General features: G+C 45.9%; 1 protein-coding gene across 1 annotated transcript in view; it reads right to left on the reverse strand.

Moving 5' to 3' along the window:
- Positions 1-15,714, reverse strand: part of LOC138467595 (potassium/sodium hyperpolarization-activated cyclic nucleotide-gated channel 4-like) — a 2,558,748-nt gene that overhangs the window by 2,098,648 nt on the left and 444,386 nt on the right. Inside the window, exon 3 of the mRNA XM_069607736.1 lies at positions 2,237-2,331. Coding sequence (XP_069463837.1) covers positions 2,237-2,331 — 95 coding nt within the window. The remainder of the gene's footprint in view (positions 1-2,236; positions 2,332-15,714) is intronic.

Here is a 15,714-nt window from a genome sequence, read left to right on the forward strand (position 1 = left end):
TCCTTCTCACCCTTCTCTGTTGTTTTCTCTCCAGAAGAAGCCTTCCCGAGTTTGAACCTCCATTACATCGGTGACGCTGTCTTCAAGCCGCATCCAAGTCACCGGGATACACTTCCAACCAGGGTTTTCTACCCCAGAGGGTTTCCCTGACAGACGCATACTTCCTCTCGGGGTATTGTTTCCGAGCAGAGAGTGGCACGTTGGTCGGGGTGGTCCTTGCATTCAGCATTGGCTTTCCATGGAATATTGCAGTCTGGTAAGGTGAGATTACCATTTGATTCAAACTGTTATTGTGATAACTTGGTCACACAGCAGTAGTGTTAACATACTGTGGACACACTGCCACGGCCCCACTGGAACGTTCTCCCGCCAGGGGAGAAGGGACAACATCCCTAGATTCGTCACAGTCAGCTTGTGCACTTTCTCTAATCTTTCATCATGTTCTTTTTGATCTTTGCCGTATATTAAGATGTCATCCTGGTATACTAATACTTCAGACTTTTTTAAAATAAATGAGTGATGACTCCATGGAAAACCGCTGCTGCAGACACAAGCCCAAATTACATCATGCAGTAACAGAGCACCCAAAATGAGTTATAAATGGCATACGGTGCCTGGTTTCGGCGTTGATAGGTATTGATGACAGAACCAGTGTTCCCAATATTGTGGCCCATCTGATACAGTTGAAAAAACACAGAAGTGAGTGGGCACCACCTTTTGGAATAGCAGTAGTGAGTCCAATTATAAAAAATTTAGGACACATACATACAGTATAATAGGAGCACTACAGAAACTCCAGTCGTGATCTCAGTTAGACAAGAATACAAACAGGATTATACCAAGCTGACTATAATGCTGAGTGCTCAGACACCGTCCAAGCCCAGGACGTGGTACCTTAAATATTCAGTTGTGTCTGTAATCAAAAGACATCATACTTTGCAATTATTGCATCAATACCCACCTTAACGGTTAATCATGGTTGCACATTGTTAAAAAAACAAAGGAAAACAGAACAAAGCGGCCAATGCATTTCGGATACTCAGCTACCCTTCATCAGGGCCTGTCTGAAATAGAGAACACTAAATCAAAATACCAAAGTGATTATAACAAAGCCACATCACGTTTTAACCATCTGATACACCATAACCTTTCAGCTATTATGGGGAGTGGAAACTTGTTTACTCTAATGTTTTTTCTTCGCATCCCTCAAGTCTACACAAATCCTAAGCTTATAATTTTCTTCTGTGCCACAACTATAGGACTTGTCCTCTTACAGCCAGCGGAATGTTTCTCACTTTGTGACTTATCAGTATTGCACCATTGTTCAAATATAGAACTCTCACCAGGACGCCTGGTATCACTGCAGACCATGGCAGCCTAACACTACGTTTAGTGGAGGAGTGGGCAGGGACAAGATCAGAGAACAAACGGACAAAGAAAAAGGACCAATAGAGGTGTTAGCCATTTGACACAAAGACCTCATGAGCAAGGTTGAGAGCAGGAACAGTACATGGTTATGCATGCTGTGCCTCCATATGTGGCACTCAGCCAAGAGGTGCACCCGTGGAGGGGATCATTCCCTCATGTAGAGTATTTATAGAAAATGTACCTCATATTATTGCCCATTTGGATCTATCAGCCCGTTTGTGAGGTACTGCTTAAACCTGGGGCAATTAACCTGATCAACTTGGTATTGGCCTAGCACTCCTGAAAAATAGTGCACACGTCCACAAATTGAGATGACAAGATGTCAGATTATTCTGATCTAAAGTGTAAAGTACAAGGCAAACACTCTTCTGGGATGGTTCTTTTCTTTTGTTCTCCCCATCCAGTCCAATGATTATGGTGATTTGTGCGAACTTGATAAAGCCACCTCCAAGACTCACACAAAGTGGTATAGGCTGAACAAGGTGACCCAGAAGTTGCAGAACAGGACAGTTCATGTGGTGATCACTACCATGATGCTTCAAATAAGGTCACTTGAACAGGTGGATGAAATAAAGGAAGCTGGAGACAATCAGTGAGAGCACATTGAAGCTGACACTACTCCTCATGCATGCTCAATGTTATTAATTTGCAGCTGAGAGATTTTATGGATGTTGCATATCTGTTTTTATAAAATAACCATAAATGTATATTCTTAAAAAGTAATGATGCCTCAGTGCTTTGCAACAATAGAAAAACAAATGCAAGATTCAATTATTCAGATGCTAGCCTGATTTTGTAACTCACGAACATTGTTATAATGTAATCCAGTGGAATAAGCCCCAAAAGGTCGAGACAAAACCAGGTCTTCAGGTACTTCAGTTTTATTTGCCTTGTATCCAAACTCTAGAAAAAGGTCAAATGTGCACATTAAAGTAAAATAAACACGTAACATCAAGAGAACATTAGAAACTTCCCATTACCAACTTCATTTTGAAAGTATGTCAGTAAAATAAAATGAAGACTTTATACTTGTCTTGAGAATCTGCAACAATGCATCACTGAAGGATGTCCAATACATTGTGTTCCATTTAAGTATTTTAACTTGCCAATCATGTCGGAAGACCAAGTACAAGTTACTCACCGGAGAGACTCATAAGACTGAGATATGTGACAAGGTGAGTGCCCTGTCCTTGCCAAGAGGGTATGGGAACCCTTTTCAGCCTGGGGTAGGAGGCCTACCAGGGAGAAATCCAGCGGCAGTCCTACCCCAGAGGAGGACGGTGGCAGTTGGGAGGACACCAATCCCTATCCCCTCCCCATCTGTCAACTTGTATGTGTGCAGTTCCAAACTGCATCACACCATGTCTATCACCCAAAATTATGGCAGTTTTCTCTTCTCATTTCAGAAACCCAACAAATTAGAAAGGTGAACACCCACGAGAAGGAGAACCATCAGCGCCTCACACAGAGAGAAAGAAACCTTCAGGGGAGAGACCCGGAAGCCAACAGACGTTTGCGCTATGCCATCAGCATCACCAGAAGGGGAAAAACAGAGACCGGAGCCGGAACTCCTAGGCGATGGTCTCTTAAGCTGTGCACCACACGTCAGCCCCACGATGCCTGAAGGAGTACAGGGTGGGCCCCACAGATCACCAGGGATTTAGAATAGAGCAGTGGCCACTCAAGCAGACTTCACTTACTGCATGGGAAACCATTCCCCAGTTCCCCGGCAGGGACATGAACGGTCTGCAGCATGGGCCACCATTCCTGAAGCACAGCAGCCTGACGAGGAGGAAAGGGGCAAGGTTTTACACACATTTTAAAACATTCTTCAACAGTCGGCTCTCCCGGCAGAGAGGACAGGACCAGCTTGGCCAGGGTCAGAAAGCCAATCAGGAAATAAGGAGGAAGTTAAAAGAAGCAACAGGAAGGCATGGGATGTTCAGGTGATGTCAAAGGTGGTGGCAGACCAAGAGACCCGCAGGAGGAAGGATGATGGAGTGGATTGTAGGGGCAATCTTTGGAGTAGGTGAGGCATTGGTTAATGATATCAAGTGGTATTGGGTTGTGAGTGTGCATGGGTACACTCCTTTCTTAAAAACAATCTCTCAAGTGAAACTGGGATCCTTAGTATCTGAACCAACTAAAGTTGAGTTAGTTGTGCCCCAGGGTGCCTGTATATCTCCACTACTATTAGACCTGTACCTTAAACTGTGTCATGATCTCTTAATGTATCTCAGTGTCGAATTCCAAAATTATGCACACAACACATTGATTATTTTCAGACTTGAAGGTGACACCATCACTACCCAAAACAAAATCCAATGAGTATATAAAAAAATGGAATTGTGGATGTTTAACAACTGGCTGGGTCTAAACAAAGAAAACAGAAAAACAGAAATCTTACTTGTCATCTTCCCTCGGCAGACCAAATTCCAGAAGCTTTATCCTGAATTTTACTATCAGGACACACCATCTTTCCATCTAGTGCTGTAAAAACCTTTGGATGCTGGTTTACTCTACCATCCCCATGTGCCCTCAACTAAGTAACACGCTGCGTGCTGCGGATTTCCAGTTGATGCTACCCAGAGAAATCTGACCGTTACTGTCAGATTCGCTCTCTGTCACCATCACTAGGGCAATCGTTTGAGCCATGCTAGACTACTTCAACTCAATCTATGCAGGCGCCACCAGATCCATTATCCACTCTCTCCAACTACTGCAAAATACGGCAGCCCGCATTTTGAAGAACCTCCCTAGACCTGTCCACATCCCCAGCTTTAAAGTTGCTTCACTGGCTTCCTATCAAATCCAGGATTTCCTTCAAAAGCCTTACCACTGCGCACAAAGCCCTGTATGAACAAGCTCCCTTGTACTTAAAGCACCACTTAAGCTTGCACCACCCTCATAGCCTACAGAGAACACCAAACAAACTCACAACGTCCGTTGCCTGCTTCCAAAGACCTCGCACCTATGCAGATTGGGCACAATCATCACAACAAAACTCTGGAATAATCTCCCCCTTGACCTTCGCAAAATCAGAGACCTCCTATTTCGCAAATGCATTAAAACCTTTTTTATTCTAAACCTGACCACCCTGGCTCATGACATCGTTACTAACGCACAGAGATACCCCTGAGTTGTTGCAACTCATCCCTCTGCCCACCCCGGGGGTGGAGACACTGGAACCCACTGAAAGAGCCAAACCAATCTTTGGCAAGATGACAGAGGCACACGAAAAAAGAACCCAGTTGTGAGACCTCCCTAGACTGGCCTCTGTTGAATTCACTAATTTCAGAGAATGGATTTGCTTCTAAATCTAGAGCAGGTTCAGAAGAACTTGGTATCAGAAGCCACATGCTGACTATGAAGACAACATACTGGATTGACAAGAAGGGGCTTTTATATTAAGTAGATGTTAACCCACAAGGAGATTGTACCAACTATCACCAGTTGATGGTGCCAAAACTCTTTTGAAAGGCTGTATTAGACTGTCACACTCTAAACACTCTAACCTGTCAGTGGTATTTGCGGGCTGGAGAAGTGTCACAAGACATTGCTCAGCTGGGCTTTACTTCCCTGGGTTATATGCCGAGATCAAACAGTTTTGTGCCTGCCGTCAAATCTGGTAAAGGCTCTCTCCAGATGATGTGCCACGAGCACACCTGCAGCATCTGCCAATTATAGAGGTCCCTTTCTTCAGGATTGCTATGGGTATAGTTGGCTCCTTGGAATCTTCCAAGTCAGGTAATCAATGTAGTCTGGTGATCCTCGACTTTGCATCCTGATGTTATGATGCATTTCATTTGCAAAACAATACCACTAGTGGTATCTTGAAGGTTCTCAGACTTACTCAAATGGCGTTTAAAGGTGAGACCCTCACGGACCAGGAAAATAGTTTCATGTTAAAACAAAATGGGCGAGAGTGTCACAGGGACACAGTGGTTGTTGTGGCATTGTTGGAAAAAAACACACTCCTGAGTGCCATTAAGTTATCCTAGCAACTCTGGGCAACGGTCTAGTCCTTCTCAAGATGGCGCCTGCTGTTTTCCTTTTTCATCTTCCGGTACTTGCAGATGCTCAGTTTGCAAACCCTGACACACTGCTTGGATCAGATTCTAGTGCCGTTTCTCTGCAGGTAACCTTTCAGATTTGTTTTCTCTCCACTTACCTTGCCCTCCCCTTTGCTGCCATTCCCTGTTGCTTCCTTGTCCTGCTTTCAGCTCTCTTTACAGCTGGATTGTCATTCTTCTTTGGACTCCCTGTAGTCTCTTCCTCTGTTCTATCTATTGCTTGCATGCCTGCAAGATCATTCTTCACTGTGGTCTCCCTGCTGTTTCAGTTGGAATTGTCCACTTATTGTGTTACCTCCATGCGGTTTTGTCACCTTTGAAAACACCACTCGTTGGGGGTTTTCTGCCTTTGGCTTTTCTCCAGAAGGGTCACCCGCTTTGGCTACCCCTTTGTTCTGCCTGTTGTCTTAAGGCAGACATTGTGGCGAGAGCACAGAACGAACCATTTCTCTACAAGGAGCGCACATCTTAAAAACCAAGAAAAGGTAGACAAGCAAGGCAACAAGAGCTTCCAGACCAGCACGAATTTGTCAAAGGTGGGACTGTATTCTAAGAGGCCTTTTGTGAGAGAGATGAAGGCACTGATAAATATCAAGACCATATACATTTCCATCTACTACCCCCAGACAGATGGCCTAGTGGAATGATTTAATCAAACTCTGAAACGCATCCTTAGATGGTTGGTCTTCGAAGATGGACGACAGGACTGGTTTGACCTATTTCTGTGGGCTCGGTTTGTAGCCCAGAAAACACCAAGGTCATCCACAGGCTTCTCACCATTTGAGTTGCTCTATGGCAGGAATCCCTGCGATGTACTGGATACCATGCCAGAGAAATGAGAAGGACTAGAGAGCCGCCGGATTAGTGACCATTAGGTGGTAAGGAATACCCGAGAGCACATGGAGAAGAAGCACCAACTAGTTTGGGCCACACATTTGTGGGTGGTCCAAACTAGACCAGAAAAAGCATATAACAAGGAAGCCAACTACGTACATTTCAAATGAGGGATAGGGCAATGGTCTTGCCCCCAACCACGCAAAACAAGATCCTAGTAGCCACTGCATCTTCAGAAGGTATTCTTCCTCACCTTTCCGAAAACCTGCAGACAAATAAGGTATTTAATTAATGAACAAACTTAATAGAAAAATAAGAAAGAAGAAGTTTAAATAAGTTTAAGTACCTAAGGTTTCTTCAAGTTTTCTCCGCTCATTTATTACCATGCTCTTCCTTAAAGGTTGCAGTTTACCACATAGACGAGCTTACGCTTCTTAAATGTTTCTCCATTCCGAGCAACGTCGCAGTCATTCCGCAGCCATTAACCTCTCCTATTTCCGAGAACCTGCAAGAAAAAGGTAAACATATTAGAAAGAGAGATCTCTCCAACATAGGGACTATTCCAAATCTAAAAGACTATAGGCAAGAGTCTATTGAACACCTCAGTCTTCCAAGTTCCAAGTTCAAAGTTTCTTCATTCCAACGCACAACTGTAGAATAACAGGATGGAGAGCTCCACAAAACATAAACACAGGTGAGAAGGGAGGGATTACCAAAAGCACACAATTATACAGTAATTTCTCCGAAATCAGATATTATAGCAATTCTATTGTTGTTATTGTTGCTTACACAGAAAAGGAGTCCTAAAGTGCCCATGTAACAGGTCCACAGGCCAGGAAGGCATAACACTCCTGAGGAGTCCAGGTAAGTGTTACTGAACGCAAAGCCAGTACTTAAAATACTCTACCTAAGCGTAATGGAGGACACAGGAATTGACAATTTATCCCAGATTTTAGGAGAGTTAAGAGCAGAAGTCCATACAGCTAGGTCTGAAACCAACTCTCTTAGGAGAGAGTTGGTGGTTAACAGAGAGCGCATTGATGAATTGGGTCGTTAATTACTACAGTCCCAAGCAGGACAAGCACCACTTCCTAGTGGGGTTCCACAGGGTCAAATGTCCTCTCCCAGTCCCCAGTAGTTTTACCCGGGAACATTCCACTAGCAGCCCCAGAGAGATTTACAGGGGATCCATGGTGTTTTGCAGTCTTTATGAACCAATGTAATTTACACTTTCTGTGTAGACCTGGGGTCTTTCCTTCAGATCAGGCCAAGGTGGCATTTATGTTATCATATCTGGGTGGACATGCTGTTGACTGGTCCATACCCTTAGTTAATCAAGATGATCCATTACTGAGGAATTTCCCGGGTTTTCGGCAGGAGTCAGGGAAACTCTTTGCCAATCCTGCTCAGGGACAGGCCTTAGATAATGAGCTGCTCTCTTTACGTCAAGGTAAACAAGAATTGTTGGCCTATATAGCTTCCTTTAATCGATTTCTGGCAGAGACCAATTGGCCAGAGGAGAAAAGAACCAAACTCTTTTATCGAGGATTACGAGGAGAACTCAAAGATATATTAGCGCAAGTAGTGAATCCTCCTACAGGTTGTGCCGAATTCATAGACCTAACAATATAGCTGGATCACCGATTGCAGAACCAGCGCTCTGATCGGGCCAGATCGGAGACCAGATCATTCTATGTTCATTCAAAAGACTATGGAACTCATCCAATGACTGAAAGTCACATTGAGCCAATTCAGTTAGGAGGTGTTTGGGGTCCCATATCTAAGGAAGAAAGAGAGAAAATAAGACAACAGAACGTATGTCTCTATTGTGGTTCGGCGGGTCATCATTTGCGAAACTGTCCAGTGAAACCACCATGCAAACCAGCGGGAGCAGTAGACAAGGCGGACAGGAAAATCGCAGAAAATGAACAGCCGGGAAACTCCAACGCCCAACAAGTGTAGATGTCGACTTGTCAAGCCAGAAGAAGGAAATACAGATATCTCATTTCGTTGTTCCAGTCCTCTTAAGTAGCGACCTTCAACTTTCTGTTACGCTCATCTGGTCTCTGCGAGGCGTTTGGGTATGGTTGCAGCCCTCCCGGGGGTGAGGTCGCTCAGGTCTGACTTCGCCCTCTGCGCTTATGTGGTGACTGGTGGTAATAGGTGATGCTGCGCGGGACTGCTCCTGAGTGGAGAATAGGGGGTGCGAGTATGCCAGCTTGTGCGCCTCATCCCCTTCCAGACCCCTTGTCCCAAACCGTGGTACCCGTGGGATGCGCTGTCCCTGGAAAGCTCACCTGTTGATTAGTTTTGGCGAACACTCCATCCTGCTGCTTCTGGCAGGGGCGCTTGTATGATCTGGACCAAATTCCTTTACTGGTCCCTTGCACGTGGTAGTCTAGTCCTGCTGTGACAAAGCCAATGTACTTCAGGTAAGTGTTCCTGTTTGCCTTTGTCTTTCCTCGTCTGTTTTTGTTGTATTGTAAAGTTTGTTGTCTTGTATTGCTGTCCGTTCCACTTTTGATGTTTGCGCTTTCTTCCCTTGCAGGCGATGCTGCCGGACCGGCAAAAGCTCGAGGCGACAGCCGGAGGGAATGAGGAACGAAGCTGCAGCGGTACAGTAGCTGGTAAGTTGTTAACTAGGGGGCGCGTAGGGTTCAAATGCAGCACGACCCTAGGATGGATGTTCTAACCTTGTCCTTCTTCTTCTTCACAGGGTCCGAGTTCGTGGATGCAGATTGCGGTGCTGCAGCGTCGGGATCAAGATCACTGGATGTCAGGGGATGAGACTGCAGATGAAGCGATGAAGCACCAGTTTCCTGGAGGTGAGTATGCAGGAGAACACCTTGTTTCAAAGGTAAGTAATCTGGCCCAAGCAGCGGTGAGCATCGCGTTGCACGCGAGTGTACAGTAACACGAAGCAACAGCCTTAAGGATGGAGCAGCTTATATAGCTGAGCTTCTGAAGCCACGCCCACCAGGTTCAGCTTGTCTGCCACATCCGATGAGTCAGCACATGAAGACCAGGCCTAGGGTGTCACACCAGATGAGTCAGCACATGAGGATGTTCTCTGGAATAAAGGCTTTCAGCTCCTGGAAAGTTCTTGTAAAATAAAAGCACTCCTGCACTGAAATAAAGTAAAAGCGCTCCTGCACTGAAATAAAGTGTTCCTGCTCACATTTTTATATCAGCCTGGCGCCAAAGGCGCCAGTAATGAGTCCAGCCAGGGACCCTATGTTTATAGATCCCAAAGGGTCATAAGTGAGTGAAGTGATCCATTGCCCCCATCACTAGATAGTGTGGTTTTTATGATCTGGGGCCTGTGGCCATGACAGCACTCCCACTCAAGGCCCCCTCTCATGGGTGGTTCCCCCCTCCCCGGCCCTGGTTTAGTGGGGTTATTGCGGTAAACTGCCTGTTTAATCGTGGAGCGAGGACATGCTCACTGGGTTCCCAGGTCCGATCTTGGGGTCCATAACCTTTCCAGTCTATAAGGTAGTATAACTTGGAACGGACCATCTTAGAGTCTAAGATCCTTTTAACTTTGTATTCTGGTTCTCCTTCAACTATTTCGGGATACGGTGGAGTATCGATCTGCGTACCTGGTGTCAATGGTTTTAGGAGGGAGACATGAAACACCGGGTGGATCCGCATGTGGGCCGTTAATTCTAATTTCATGGCCGCAGGGTTGATCACAGCCTTGATAGTGTAGGGTCCCAGATATCTGGGACGGAACGCCTGTGGTCCTTTCAGGGGGATGTTTTTGGATGCTAACCAAACCTTGGGCCTCATTACAACTTTGGCAGTAGCCATGCTGATATTGGCGGCATGGCTGCCGCCAAAATCGGGTCCAGTTCCGGGTTCCCTGAATGGGGAATTACCAGGCCATTCCGAGTTCGGAGGGCCCGGTAATTCCTCCCTCCAGGAACCCGGGCCCAGACCTTCCCCATTCCCATATGAGCCCCTATAGGGCTCAATGGGAATGGGAGAGGGAGCAAACAACGGGCCGATTTACGAGCGGCCCGTTATTTGCTCCCTCTTCCCCTCGCGGGACCCGGTAAGGACGCCTGGTTTGACCCGTCCCGCGAGGGGAGCTTGTAATGAGGCGGAACGGGTTTAACGGGTCTGCCTCCTTTAGCGGAGCCCGTTATCCCGTTCCGCCTCAGTCGTAATGAGGCCCCTTGTCTCCGACTTGGTAGTTGGGAGCTTCCCTTTGGTGTCGATCCACAAACTGCTTCTGTTTCTCTTTGTCTGTGGCAAGATGCTCTGCTGCTTCCTTAAAAACCTGGGTGATGGTTTTGTGTAAGGTTGTTACAGCAGGCATTTCTAATGATTCCAGTGGGTCAAAAATGGAGGTCCGTGGATGTCGACCGTACACTATGTAGAATGGGCTTTGTTCCGTACTGGTGTGAATGGAGTTGTTATATGTGTAGTCTGCTAACCAAAGTATGTCCTTCCAGGTATACTCGGTTTGTTGCAGCATACACCTTATGCATTGCTTGAGGGTCTGGTTAGTCCGTTTGGTCTGGCCGTCGGTTTGGGGGTGATGGCTTGTAGATAACCGGAGGTCGATTTTGGTAATTTTACAACACCTTTTCCAAAATGTAGAGACAAACTGAGTTCCTCGGTCTGATATCAATATTGATGGGAACCCGTGTAGCCGGACAATTTGTTCCAAAAACACGGTAGCCACAGTAGAAGCAGTTAGGAGACCTCTCAGGGGAATAAAGTGGCCATTTTGGAAAACAGATCTATGATGTATCCATTACAGGAGGGAAGGTCTGTAATAAAATCCATTGATAGTGTATGCCAAGGTGCTGGGGGTACTTCTAAAGGACATAGCAGACCTGCAGGACTTTGTTTTTGGGACTTGTCTTGTGCACAGGTGCCACAGGTTGTGATGAACTGGACAATGTCCTTTCGACAAGTTGGCCACAAGTAATTTTTCTTTATTTTAGCTTGGGTTTCGGCTATTCCCGGATGTCCTTCTACTAATGAATCATGATAGTTTGCGATGATTTGATTCTGTAATTTCTTATCCGGGATGTACAATCGTCCTTGGTAGTATGGTAGGTTGTCCACGATCGTATACCGATCTCCCTTCCCTAGCCATTCCTGTTGCGCTGGTTGACTCATCAAGTGTTGCAGGTCAGATTTTAAGTTGTCTAGAATGATGGTTGCGGCAATCATGCCTTGGAATTGTCCTTCAGGGATGATGGCCACGGGGTCTGGTGTAGTGAATGCCTCTTCTCCCTCACTCATGCGAGACAGGGCATCCGCTTTTCCATTGCGTACGCCGGGTCTATAGGTGATGAAGAAGTCGTATTCTGCAAAGACGAGAGCCCAGTACAGTTGGTGTGTTGATTGCGCTTTAGCGGTCTTCAGATATTGTAGATTGCGATGATCCGTGACGACGGTGACTGTATGTCTAGCTCCAAGAAGATAATGGGCCTCATTACAGGTCGGGCGGTCGGGAATTAACAGTGGCGGTAAACCCGCCGCCACTGTTAATTCCGGACCGCCCGATCCCGAGTCCTGCAGGCGGGAGGTGATCTTCCCGCCAGGTCTGACCTGGCGGGTTGAACACCTCCCGCCTGCAGGCGGACATGGAAACACCAGCACCATCACGAGATGGTGCCGGTGTTTCAACTTTGCCATTCCCATTGAGTCCTATAGGACTCAATGGGAATGGGGATTTACACCATTCCGCCTCCGGGATTCCCAGGACACCAGGGTGGTAATGCCCTGGTATTTCCGGGAGTCCCGGAGGCGGAATGGTAATACGAGTCCGGCATTAACCAGGCGGTTTTACCACCACGGTTACCGCCGGACTAATGAGGCCCAATGTCTCCAGGCTTTGAACGCTGCCTTAATTGCTAGCAGTTCTTTATCAGTGATTGCATAATTCAATTCAGGGGCTGAAAACATGCGATACCAGAATGCCACGGGATGCAACTGACCTGTTTCGGGGTCTCGTTGTGACTGGATGTCAGGAGATGAGTCTGCAGATGAAGCGAAGAAGCACTGGTTTCTTGGAGGTGAGTATGCAGGAGAACGCCTGGTTTCAAAGGTAAGTAAAGTGGTCCAAGCGGCGGTGAGCGTCACGTTGCACGCGAGTGCACAGTAACACGAAACAACAGCCTTAAGAATGGAGCAGTTTATATAGCTGAGCTTCTGAAGCCACGCCCACCGGGTTCAGCCTACCTGCCACATCCGATGAGTCAGCACATGAAGGCCAGGCCTAGGGAGCCAAACTCGATGAGTCAGCAGATGAGGATGTTCTCTGGAATAAAGGCTTTCAGCTCCTGGAAAGTTCTTGTAAAATAAAAGCACTTATGCACTAAAATAAAGTAAAAGCACTCCTGCACTGAAATAAAATGTTCCTGCTCACCTCTCTATATGAGCCTGGTGCCTGAGTCCAACCAGGGCCCCTGTGTTTATAGGTCCCAAAGGGACATAAGTGAGTCAAGTGACTCATTGCCCCCATCACTAGATGGTGTGGTTTTTGTGTTCTGGGGCCTGTGGCCATGACACCTTCCAAGATATATGCTCTGGAAGCATATTTGGACAGTGGTGTGACTGGGAACTACATGGATTACGAACTAGCAGGCAAGATGGGTATTGGTATGCACCCAAAGGCTGTAATAGAAAATGTCACCACAGTAGATGGTACTCAACTGATATCCGGACCAGTGACGAAGTGTACTGAAGTTTGCACCTTGCTTTGCCAGGAGGGACATCAAGAAAATATCTCGTTTAACCTAATTAGTGCTCCACAGTTTAAAGTGATTTTAGGAATTCCATGGCTAGAGAAACATAATCCACAGATTGTATTTTTCCACATACTCAGAATGCAAGAAATGCCCCAGACAATGTTACTGTGTTATTTAGGTTTTAATAGTTGCCCATATTGATGACACATGTTTCGGCTATTGCAAGCCTTTCTCAAATCAGGGCTAATAATGCTTTGCTGTGTTGTTTGAGTAGCAATTGTAAGGGTCCGATCCCTGATGCTGGCGCATTTCTTGCATTCTGAGTATGTGGAAAAATATAATTTGCAAGGTGGTCGCGTAGACTCCTTTACCACCTAACTCAGATAAGATGCGACAGAAGGAATGGACAAATAGCAACCTGTAATTAGTAGGATTAATAAACTTGGAGTCGCCTGATAGACTAGCCTCTCAAAAGGAGTTCAATTATATATATACTATAATCCACAGATTGATTGGCGTGCCAAAACATTAGTTTTTACAGAGGATTGCAGATATTCTTGCTGTGTTCAAGATGGAACCTTTGAAAAAGAAGCTCCAGTGATTGTAAGAGAAAACCCATCTTAGGGTTAATAGGAACCCTTGCAGCGGAGTATCAAATTTTCAGAAGTATTTGAAGACGAACAGGCTAACGTGTTGCCTTCTCATCGGCCATATGATTGTCAAATTGATTTGAACCCTGGTTCAAAAACTCCATGCAGCAGAATGTATGCCTTAACTGAACAAGAAAATATTAATTTGAAGACTTATTTGGATAATTACCTTGCCAATTGTTTTATTCGGCCCTCTAAGTCCCCAATGGCGTCTCCTCTGTTTTTCGTGCCCAAAAAGGAAGGGGACCTTCGTACTTGCGTAGACGACCGTGCCGTCAACCAGATGACAGTCAAGAACTGGTACTCTCATCCACTCATTCCAGTGTTAATGGATTAAGTTAAATATGCCAAAGTTTTTACTAAACTAGACCTTCGAGGAGTTTACCACTTAGTGGGAATCAAGGAAGGAAATGAATGGAAGACTGCTTTCCGCACAAAATACGGCTTACAGGAGTACCAAGTCATGGGGCCTCATTACGACCCAGGCGGTAAGTTACCGCCTGGGTCGTACCTTTACCACCATGGCGTAAACTACGTTTACGCCATGGTAGTTGGCGGACTTACCGCCCCATTCCGAGGTTGGCGGGGCGGTAAGTCCCCAATCCCCATTTACCCTTCCCCATTCCCATTTTTGCCCCATAGGGCATAATGGGAGTGGGGAAGGCGTTAATTACGCCACCGTAAATTACGGTGGCGTAATTAACAACAAGGTCCCTTAGCGCCATGGATTTTAACACCTGCTAAAAGCAGGTGTTAAATCCTCCATGGCGCTAAGGGACCTCGGAATTAGGCGGTAAGGGTCGGCGCTGTTTACGCTGCTGTAAACCCCTTACCGCCTGGGTCGTAATGAGGCCCATGCACTTTGGCTTATGCAATGCCCAAGCAGCTTTCCAGAATTTTATGAATGATGTTTTATGCAAATTGCTAGATGCCTGCACTGTAGTATACCTTGACGACATTCTCATCTATTCAAACTCGGTCCAAGAATACATAACCCATGTAAGAGCAGTACTTCAGAAACTGCGACAACGCAAGCTATTTGTCAAACTAGAGAAATGCTCCTTTCGTGCGACCACAGTGGAATTTCTGGGATTCGTCCTGTCACCTATGGGAATCCAAATGGATAACCGAAAAGTTGACGCAGTTCTGAATTGGCCTTCCCCTACGTCAGTCAAAGGAGTCCAAAGTTTTTTAGAATTTGCATATATTTACTGAAGCTTTGTTGCAGGGTTTTCACAGCTAGTCCATCCAATAACTTTGCTACTGTGAAAGCACAAGACATTCTCCTGGACCCAGGAAGCAGAAGAGGCCTTCCAGACATTAAAAGAAGTTACCACTGCTCCATTTTAAGATACCAACAACCCGAACTACCATTTGTAGTGGAAACTGATGCGTCCAGTGCTGCAATGGGAGCTGTATTATCCCAGAAAGAAACTGAAACCGAACAACTGCATCCAGTGGCCTTCAGGTCCAAGAAGTTTTCAACAGCAGAATTAAATTACAGCTTCACAGATAAGGAATTGATAGCAATAAAACACACTTTCAAAGAATGGAGACACCATTTATTAGGGGCCCGGCATACTGTCACATTTTTCACAGATCATCGAAACCTGCAATATCTACGCAATGCAAAGACTCAGTCATCCCGACAACTCCGTTGGGCGTTATTTTTTGCGGAATACGATTTTGTTATCACTTATCGCCCAGGGGTACGTAATAGCAAAGCGGATGCCTTGTCAAGGATAGGAGAGAGAGAGAAGAGATCCAAAGTACAACAGATCCTGTAAATATAATTTCAGAAGAGAAGGTGCTGGGAGTCACTGGATCTTAAGAAGAAGACTTGAAGGCACAAATGTTCCTTAACATGACCACTTCAGAGTAAGAGGCTTGGAAGTCAAGAGGGCCCAAGTTTAGCATTAAAGAAGGTTTACCTTATTTCCAGAGTCGGCTAAACCTACCAAATCAGGAGTTACAAACGAAAGTTATGGCAGATTATCATGGAGCCACATTGGAAGG

This window comes from Ambystoma mexicanum, chromosome 4q, assembly GCF_040938575.1.
Source record: "Ambystoma mexicanum isolate Mex_15411 chromosome 4q, UKY_AmexF1_1, whole genome shotgun sequence".
Lineage (NCBI taxonomy): Eukaryota > Metazoa > Chordata > Amphibia > Caudata > Ambystomatidae > Ambystoma > Ambystoma mexicanum.